General features: G+C 41.9%; 1 protein-coding gene across 1 annotated transcript; it reads left to right on the forward strand.

Annotated features, from left to right (window-relative positions):
- The first annotated feature begins 113 nt into the window (after positions 1-113).
- Positions 114-8,513, forward strand: wdr36 (WD repeat domain 36). Its single transcript, XM_022768516.1, has 22 exons — positions 114-383; positions 1,530-1,557; positions 1,667-1,767; positions 1,914-2,031; positions 2,126-2,258; positions 2,489-2,543; positions 2,783-2,915; positions 3,404-3,579; positions 3,696-3,816; positions 4,101-4,166; positions 4,258-4,350; positions 4,723-4,862; positions 4,985-5,102; positions 5,181-5,346; positions 5,492-5,600; positions 5,720-5,799; positions 6,027-6,134; positions 6,313-6,544; positions 7,076-7,195; positions 7,283-7,364; positions 8,014-8,201; positions 8,329-8,513. The coding sequence occupies exons 1-22, from the start codon at positions 219-221 to the stop codon at positions 8,476-8,478; spliced, it is 2,682 nt and encodes an 893-aa protein (XP_022624237.1). The 5' UTR covers positions 114-218; the 3' UTR covers positions 8,479-8,513.
- The last annotated feature ends 1,002 nt before the right edge of the window (positions 8,514-9,515 follow it).

Genomic DNA, 9,515 nt, shown 5'->3' on the forward strand with positions numbered 1-9,515 from the left:
ATCAAAACAAAGTTTCCAGGATCCGGCTTCAGGGGAAGGAAACAAACTTTTCCTCAGAGCGGAACCTTCATGTTGTTGCGGCTGGTTTCCGGTCGGACTCTGTTCCGTAGCCCTCCTCCATGTGTTTTCAGTCTCCGTTCAGCGCTGTGTCTCTGCCCTGATTGTTTGTTCGTTATTTTTCGGTTTTTCTCCGGTAAAGTCCTCGGTTTTTACTGGACATGCCAGGTGGCGGGAGTCTCGCAGGCGGCGGCAGCTCTTTGTTCTCCGGGTTCCGGGTTTTGGGTCTTTACTCTAACCATGTGCCACACGCGCTCCGATACCATCAGAAGCACCGGGAGTTTTACCTGGTGACGGCGATCGGTAAAAGTCTTCACACGTACAACGTAAGAAACGTTAACTTTATTTACAAACAGAGTTCAATAAAACTTATAAAGTGCTGACAGACAGGTTCTTCACATGTTTGTCCTCTGACGGCTCCTGTACCGACAACAGCGACATGACACAGACACGAGACCACTGAGACAGTCCTGAGGACCCCACTGCACCATTTTATAACACACTACATGTTTTAATCTGATGAGCAGAGGTTTTGATCAGCACTTTGCTTCTAATATTGTTTCTGCAGGCCAAGCTAAAAACCATCAGCACCAGGTTCAGACCAGGTCTGACCTGAACCACAGACCAGGTCTACATGAGTTCATGTCCTGCTGGACTGATCCACGTCAGACCTGAATGCATTAGTGTTAATTTATGGTCGTCATTAGATTGGTGTGTGGGCGGAGCCTCCTGTCCTACAAAAGTTCACTACAAAGAATTTTAAAATGGTGGAACGTTTGGTCGAAGGTGTTGCAGTGTATTTGATGACCTCACGTCTTCCTGTCGCCATGTTTATTGTTGTCAGAGACCTGTGACTCTGAGCTGCCTCCCTTGTATTTAATTAGTATGGATTTACTTGTTTATATGATTTTCCTTTTAATTGTTTTATTATTTATTTTATGTTCTTATCATTCTCTCTTTCATCTTATATCTGTTGTATGTTTGTTTTTGAAATGTGATATAAACCATCGCAATAGTTTTTCAGTTTGGAATATCAAAGGAGGTGTGAATTTACTTTAAAATGTAAGATAATTTATGATTATGTTTGAGTATGTCATCGTTCATGTAATTTTCTATGTTTAAATAAAGTATTAGAAAAAAAAACTGAGCTGCCTTCTAGTGGACGCATCACTCAATATCAGGTCAGCTGACAGGAAGTTATTGGAAGTGGGCGGGGACGGTTACGTCGCTGAAATAGCATAATTGAGCCTTTAACGTAAACACTGACGAGATAAAGGCTGCGGGTTTCAGACCCCCGGGCATGATGGGAAACTGCCGGCTGATTGGCTTGGATGTTGGATCAATAACAGCTTCAATATGAATATTACTGATATAAAAATAAAAAATCAGCAGGTTGTGTTTGTGTGCTGTTTGACGTCTTGACCTTTTGTGATGTAAACTGATCAATGTATTGATGTATTGATTGGTTTCAGGTGAACAGGTTGGGGATCGTTGCTGTCAGTGAGTATTTTACTACTCATTAAAATATGTATTGATAATATATTTAAATATTTTTAAACTGAATTCTCTGCTCTCTGATTTGCTGCTGTGCTGTGATGTGGTTGCCTAGGTAACAGCCTGTCAGATGACATCACCTGTGTGGCTGCAGACAGGATGTTGGTGTTTGCCGCTGCGGGGCGAGTTGTCAGCGCGTTCGCCCGGAACAAAGAGGTACAAAATATCGAAAACAAAATTTAAAAACTTTTTTTCATATTTTGTTTTTTAAAAATTTTAAAGAAGAATAAAGAAAAGATAAATATAAAATAAAATGAAAATAACAGAATGAAGTATTTTGTCACTGTTTGCCCTCCCTACAGGTGGTGATGTGTTACCATGGTCACAGACAGGAAGTGCGTCTGCTGCTTCCGCTGGGTGATCAGCTGATCTCTGCTGACAGCGGCGGTGATGTCATTGTGTGGGATGTCCAGGGTGGGGGTGAGCATAGGGGATGGGGCTTCAGGTACACTCACCTGTGTCTTTATTTTACCTGTCCTGTTACCCCTCATGCCTTGCTCTCCCTGCCTCTCAGATATCTACCTGCGGCTACAGTTTGACCCCAACACCTTTGACGTGTCGGCCATGATGCACCCAAGCACTTACCTCAACAAGGTGCTGCTGGGAAGCTCCCAGGGTGCACTGCAGCTCTGGAACATCAAGACCAGGTGAGAGTGGCTGAACTTAACTTACACATTGACTCCAGGTAAACCCTGCCCCGCCCCCTCCATCTGCAGGTGATCAGCTCAACCACGACAGACCGGTCTAACCCGGTCCCACCTGTTCTCACCCGGTGTCAGTGGCTCAGTTTGTGACTAATAAACACACATTTACCTGAGCTCATTACCAGCTGATCAGTCATTGTCTGAATCAGCTGATTGGTCTTTTCCCTCCTCAGTAAGCTGTTGTTCACGTTTCCTGGCTGGTCGTCAGGCGTCACGTCTCTGCAGCAGGTCAGCCATGGTTTTTATATTTTATTTAACAACAAGTAAAAACAGGAAGTGTGATGTGTAATGATTTATTCAGATGACAGAAATGTAAATATGTAAACAAACTAAAAGTAAACATAAATTAAAACATGTCGTGTTTAAATGAACTAGATGGGCACGCTTTTATTTAAAAAAAAAAGAAAAACAGAATGAATTCCACTTTTTTATTTTATTATTTGTTCAGTAAAAACTTTATTTCCCAGAGTCCCGCGGTGGACGTGGTCGGTGTTGGCACGGCGACGGGCCGCATCATCATTCACAACATCCGATTGGATGTGACGATGATGAGCTTCACTCAGGACTGGGGACCAATCAGCTCGCTCGCCTTCAGAACAGGTACAAGTGGTAGTCTCTAGCCCGCTCCATCCACTGCCTTCATCCTGTACTGTACCTCTGTCATCGACCCCTGGCCCCTGACCTTTGAGCCCTGACCCCGGTCCCAAAGGGTCTGTCTGCACATTAGAAAGCTGCTGGTCTGGACTCATCTGAGACCACATCACACCATCAGGTGGACTGAAACAGATCTAGATTCAAGTGGATCAGGTTTACTCTTGACTCAGCATCAGGTTGAAATCATTTACATAAATACATTTTGTTCATTTGTACAAACCAAGACCAGGACCATTAAATCCTGAATTTACAGTTGACTCCAAAAACCAGTTTCCTGTTTATTTTGACGCTGATCTGATAAATACAAAGAGACTGGTGTCAAATTCTGATCCTGATCTGATCTGATCTGATCCAACTTCATGTTCAGAGAAAAGGAAAAGAGGATCCATCCTCTCTCTCTCTCTCTCTCCCCCCCCTCTCTCGCTCTCTCTCAGATGGTCCTCCCATCGTGGCGTCCGGCAGTCCTCAGGGCCACATTGCATTCTGGGATCTGGAGCGCCGTCAACTGGTTGCCCAGCAGAGACATGCCCACAGTACAGCCATCGCCGCAGCAACCTTCCTGCATGGAGAGCCGCTGTTGGTCACCAACGGAGCCGACAACGCCATCAAGGTAAACAAACAAATAAACAGACGATTGTGACAGTTTAAATCATAGACTGTTTGTTTACTGTTTATTGATCGTTTATTGATTCAGTGAACGTCACTTCTCCTCCACTCTATTTCTAGGTGTGGATATTTGACCAGGAGGGGGGCGGTGCCAGACTTCTGCGAAGTCGTCAGGGTCACAGCGCCCCACCCACCACCATCCATCACCATGGCAACGATGGAAAAAACATCCTCAGTGCAGGTAAATAAACAGCTGCATATGATTTACTTGAATAATATGATAATAATTTGATATTATTTATTAATGATCGTCTCTGTTCTGAACATTTTCTTCTGAATTTTAAATGAATGAAAAGATTAATCTATAGAAACGTCAGCTAATGAAAATAATCATTCACATTAACTCACTCGTACATCGCTGCCTGGATTCCTGGTCCTGGCCACGCCCCTTCAGTGAGTGTGGTCAGTGTTGGTTCTTCCTGTAGTGAAAAATAAAGTGACAGGATGTTGCTCCGCCCCCTTCAGGTCAGGACGGGACGTTACAGTCGTTCTCCACCGTCCACGAGCGCTTCAACAAGAACCTGGGTCACGGTCAGTTCAGTTTTAAAGCTGCAGTTTGATCTGGGTAACAAGCTAACAACCAATGACTGACTGTGTGTGTGTGTTGTGTGTTGGGGTCCAGGGTCCATGAACAAGAAGAAAGAGCAGAAGAAGAAGAAGGGTCTGTCCTACGAGGAGCTGCATCTTCCTGCCATCACTGTGTTCTCCTCTGGTGAGTCTCGTCCACAAGAGACAACGTCCAAGTTAAAGACCAGCTGATGGACTCTCTATGTCTGTCTCTCTTTCTGTATGTCTCTCTCTCTCTCTGTCTCTCTCTCTTTGTCTCTGTCTCTCTCTCTTTGTCTCTGTCTCTGTCTCTCTCTGTCTCTCTTTGTCTTTGTCTCTCTCTCTTTTCTCTGTTTCTCTCTGTCCGTCTGTCTCTCTCTTTGTCTCTGTCTTTCTCTCTCTTTGTCTCTCTCTGTCTGTCTGTCTGTCTCGTCTCTCTCTGTCTCTCTCTCTCTTTGTCTCTCTCTCTCTGTCTCTCTCTGTTTCTCTCTTTCTCTCTGTCTGTCTCTCTCTTTGTCTCTGTCTTGCTGTCTCTCTGTCGCTGCCCGTCAGTCAGACTGGGATGGAATTGTCGCATGTCATCGCGGTCGCTTAGCAACCACAACATGGAACTACCAGAGGTGCACCATGGGAGCTCACCATCTGCAGCCGCCCTGCCCTCGCAGGGAAGCTATTGCTACGGTAACGCCATCATGTAGATAGATAGATAGATAGATAGATAGATAGATAGATAGATACTTTATTTTTCCCCTAGGGGAAGTTCATGACATGATTTGTTCCTCACTTCCTGTCTCTGTCTCCAGGCCGTTGACATCACTTCCTGTGGTAACTTTGCTGTGATTGGCTCATCATGTGGCCGTGTTGATGTCTATAACCTGCAGTCCGGCCTGCATCGTGGTTGCTATGGCGACAGTCAGAGAGGTGCGCTTATCTGTTTCTTGTTTGTGATCGGTCCATTCTGTATCTCTGCGTATCACTGACCTCGCCTCTCTGCTCCAGCTCACAGTGGTTCGGTGCGAGGTGTCGCCACAGATACCCTGAATCAGCTGACACTCACCGCCGGCTCTGATTGGCTGCTCAAGTTCTGGCGCTTCAAAACCAGGAAACAAGAAGAACAGCTGAAGCTAAATGCTGCGCCAGCTAGCATGATACTACACAGAGACAGGTAGCTAACAGTTAGAATGATGCTACACAGACAGTAGCTTACAGTGAACACAGGTAGCTAGCAGTCAGCATGATGATAAGTTAGCATGACACTATACACACAGGTATGTAACAGTTAACGTGTTTCTCCTTTTTCTTGATGTTAGCGGGATGCTAGCATTAGCGCTGGATGACTTCACACTACTGGTGGTCGACATAGAGACCAGGCGGGTGGTCAGGAAGTTTGCAGGTCACCACGGCAACATAAACGACATGGTGGGTTAAAGATAGCTAACATGGCTAACAACCTGCTTATGATGCACACAGATGCTTTACAGGCAATAGTATTGCTAACAGTTAGCGACATTAGAGACGATGTTACTGTATCTCCTCAGACGTTCAGTCCTGATGGTCGCTGGCTGGTCACCGTGGCGATGGACTGCACCATTCGTACCTGGGATCTCCCCTCTGGCTGGTAAAAATGGAACAGTCCAACTTTTGTGGAGCTGTCCAATCAGAAGCAGTCATGTGATCAGTGTGTAGTTCTGTAAAAAGAAAGTTTCTGTTGCATCACAAGCTATAACAGATTACAGCTCAGATCAATGAGTAACTGATGTCGGAGTTGCTGGCCAGTTAATAACCAATAAACATATTTAAACAGGATAATTAAATCAGTCGTTAATCATCTTCTTCTCTCTTCAGCCTTGTTGACTGTTTCATGGTTGCCATGGCGCCAGTGGGTGTGTCTATGTCACCAACCGGAGACTTCCTGGCGACTGCTCACATCGACAGTCTGGGTGTTTACCTCTGGTCTGAACCAATCACCTCTCAGGATTTTCATATATCTGATATTTAGCCAATCAGATAAGCCTGTTTGACCTTTTAATATTTAGGATAATCTACATAGTGTTTTTTGTTTGTAATCATGACAACACTGATCAGCTAACCTCTTGCAGCAGCCAATCACAATACAGCTCTCCTCCCTCAGGACCAATAAGAGCCTGTGTGGGCCTGTGGGGCTCCGCCCCCTCCCTACTGACTACCAACCAGCTGTGGAGGCGCTTCCGGGGGTCACAGCGGATGAATCAGAACAAGCAGTGACATCAGAGGAAGCGGATGATGCGTATGAGTCAGCTGATCAGTTGGGGGCGGAGCTGGTGACACTGTCTCTGCTGCCAGAATCTCGATGGAAATGTCTGCTTCACCTCGATGATATCAAGGTGTCACGTGACTCTTTTTCACTTTTCTGTCTTCACGAAGGCAAAAGGATTAAATCACAAGAATCTGACGTAATCATGAGAATCTGACATAAATATCTAAATCTGGAGCAATCATAAGAATCTGATGTAATCATATTACCATAAACTTATCATAATAAAATAAGATGAGCAAGAAGGTACTGCTACAATGCTAAGCTAATCATGTTTAGCTGCTAGTTGGATTTAGCGGGTATCTTTTCATTATATTGGATACTTTAGCTTTAGCCCTGCCGTTTTTTATGAAGTGCTTGTCTTGTAATTGAAATGCTCTTGTTTTGTTTGGATTTTAATTTCTATTATTTTATTTGATACATATTTTTGTTTATCTGTGTCACTTCCTGTCTGAGCTCAGACCTGGATTGTCTTTCAGCTTGGTTTTTCCTGCAGTTCTTTATATGAATGAAGAAGTGATGAAATGATTCAAGTTCAGTGCGTCAACATCAGATCCTCAGCTATGAAGAGTTAAACAGGAAGTGTTTCTGTGTTTTGTAGAGGAAGAATAAACCTGTAGCTCCTCCTGTGGCTGCAGCTGCTGCACCGTTCTTCCTGCCAACAGTTCCTGGTCTCACACCTCAATTCACGTTGCCCACGGCAACCAAACAGGAAACACAGGTACACCTGATGGACCTCAGCTACTTTTTCTGTCTTATTTTATAAACAGAATTATTATTTTTGTTATTCTTATTGTTGTTGTTTCAGTCAAAGGTGCTGGGCTGGGGCCTGTTGTCTCAGAGGTCAGAGTTCAGCTCTGCTCTGGAATCAGCTCTAGATTCTGGATCATGTGAGTCTGAATGTGTTTGATGTTCATCATGAAAACTATTTTTTAAATGTAATTTTCAGTGAGATGGTTTGTTGTTGTTTTTTTCAATGTTAAGTTGATATTTAGTTATTTCATACCGTCCTGTGGAAATAACATCAGTGAATGCAGACATGTAAACATTTAAACATGTATTTATTATTATTATTTAGACTTATAGACATATGTCTGACTGACGTGTGCTCAGAGCTAGAAATTGCAGGCTTGCAGAGAGACGGACATGCAGCTGAGAGGGTTTATGTCAGCTGTGACTGTAACAGACCTTCATTTATATTTAAGTCTCACACTTCAGCTTAAAATTTGAGTTTTTGATTAACTGATGAAACATTGATCAAATTTACGGTCCAGGCTTTATCTAAATATTTAATATCTATAAATAAAAATGTAGATGCGTAGATAATATTTTATATAAATTCTTTTAATCATCAAAATATATTATGTTTTATGTTTTTATTAAATCTTTATTATTATTATTATTATTATGAACCTCTAATATAAAAGCCTTTTGTCTGAAAGGTTTCATTTTTCAAATTTCCAAATCAAACTAGTCGTTAATAATATAAATTCTAATATTAAATCAATAACCACAGATTCGCTCTCTCTCTCTTTGCAGTCGATCGCCCTGTGCGTCTCCTGAAGGATTGTGGGCCGGCAGCGCTCTCCGTCGAGCTCACTTGTCTGACATCAGAGGGGGATGGAGCCAGCAGCCTCCTGCTAGCCTTCATTTACATGATTGACAGCATGTTGGCTAGTGGGCGGGACTTTGATCTGGCACACGCTTACCTAGCGCTTTTCCTGAAGGTCAGCCAATCAGAACGCAGCAAAGAATCACACATTACTTCCAGCCCTACATTTTTCAGGCTTTTATTATGAAAATTTCTCCACAGTTTCCTTTTTAACCTAAAATTTTTTATTTTACGTTTCTCAGCTCCATCTCCACTCGTTGTCACAGCACGCTGTTGCCATGGCAGCACTGATCCGTCTGTCCACTCGGCTGGAGGCAGGGTGGGCGGAGCTACGGGCATCATTCGACCAATCGCTGTGTCTGCTGTCATACACAAAGAGTGCCCTGCTGTGACACACACACACACACGCAGAGTTTTGTATTTTAATAAATTTATATGTTGAATCATGTCCATGTTTTTTTTTTTCTTCTGAGATTCTTCAGATTTTGGAATGCGTCTCTTCACAGCTTCAATAGAAACATCATAGTATAGTAAGGCATAAAAAACTAGAAAGTATAGTAAATCATGAAAATGCCATAGTAAAGACAAAAAAGTCAGTATACTCAGTCATAAAAAGAAGTAATAGTGTAATAAATCATGAAAATGTCAAAGTATGTTGAGGTATAAAAATATAGCGAGGTAATAAAAGTCATGGTAAAGTAAGTCATAAAATAAGTTAGTATATAGCAAATCATTAAAAAGTTACATAGTCATAAAAAGTCATACTATACTAAGGCATATAAATGACATAGTATAGTAAGGCATAAAACGTCATGAGAACCTCGTAGTATAGTAAGGCATAAAAATTAACATTGCATTATGGTAGGACATAAGTCATGAAAAAGTCATAGTAAATGAGGCATAAAAGATATTCAAAGGTCATACTATAGTAAGGCATAAAAAGTCATGAAAAAGTCATTGTACAGTTAGGCATAAAAGTCATGAAGTCATAGTATAGTAAGGCATAAAAAGTGATAAAAATGTCATAGTATAGTAAGGCATAAATGTGATAAAAACGTCATAATATAGTAAGGCATAATAAGTGATAAAAATGTCATAGTATAGTAAGGCATAAATAATAATAAAAACTCATTGGTACAGTAAGGCATGAAAACTCATTAAAAACTCATAGTTTAGTAAGGTATAAAAGTCATAAAAACATAATAGTATAGTAAGGCATAAAAAGTGATAAAAATGTCAGAGTATAGTAAGGCATAAAAAGTGATAAAAATGTCACAGTATAGTAAGGCATAAAAACATCATAGTATAGTAAGGCATAAAAAGTGATAAAAACGTCATAGTATAGTAAGGCATAAAAAGTGATAAAAATGTCACAGTATAGTAAGGCATAAAAAGTGATAAAAATGTCACAGTATAGTAAGGCATAAAA

This window comes from Seriola dumerili, unplaced genomic scaffold (genome assembly GCF_002260705.1).
Source record: "Seriola dumerili isolate Sdu_G_001 unplaced genomic scaffold, Sdu_1.0 BDQW01001673.1, whole genome shotgun sequence".
NCBI lineage: Eukaryota > Metazoa > Chordata > Actinopteri > Carangiformes > Carangidae > Seriola > Seriola dumerili.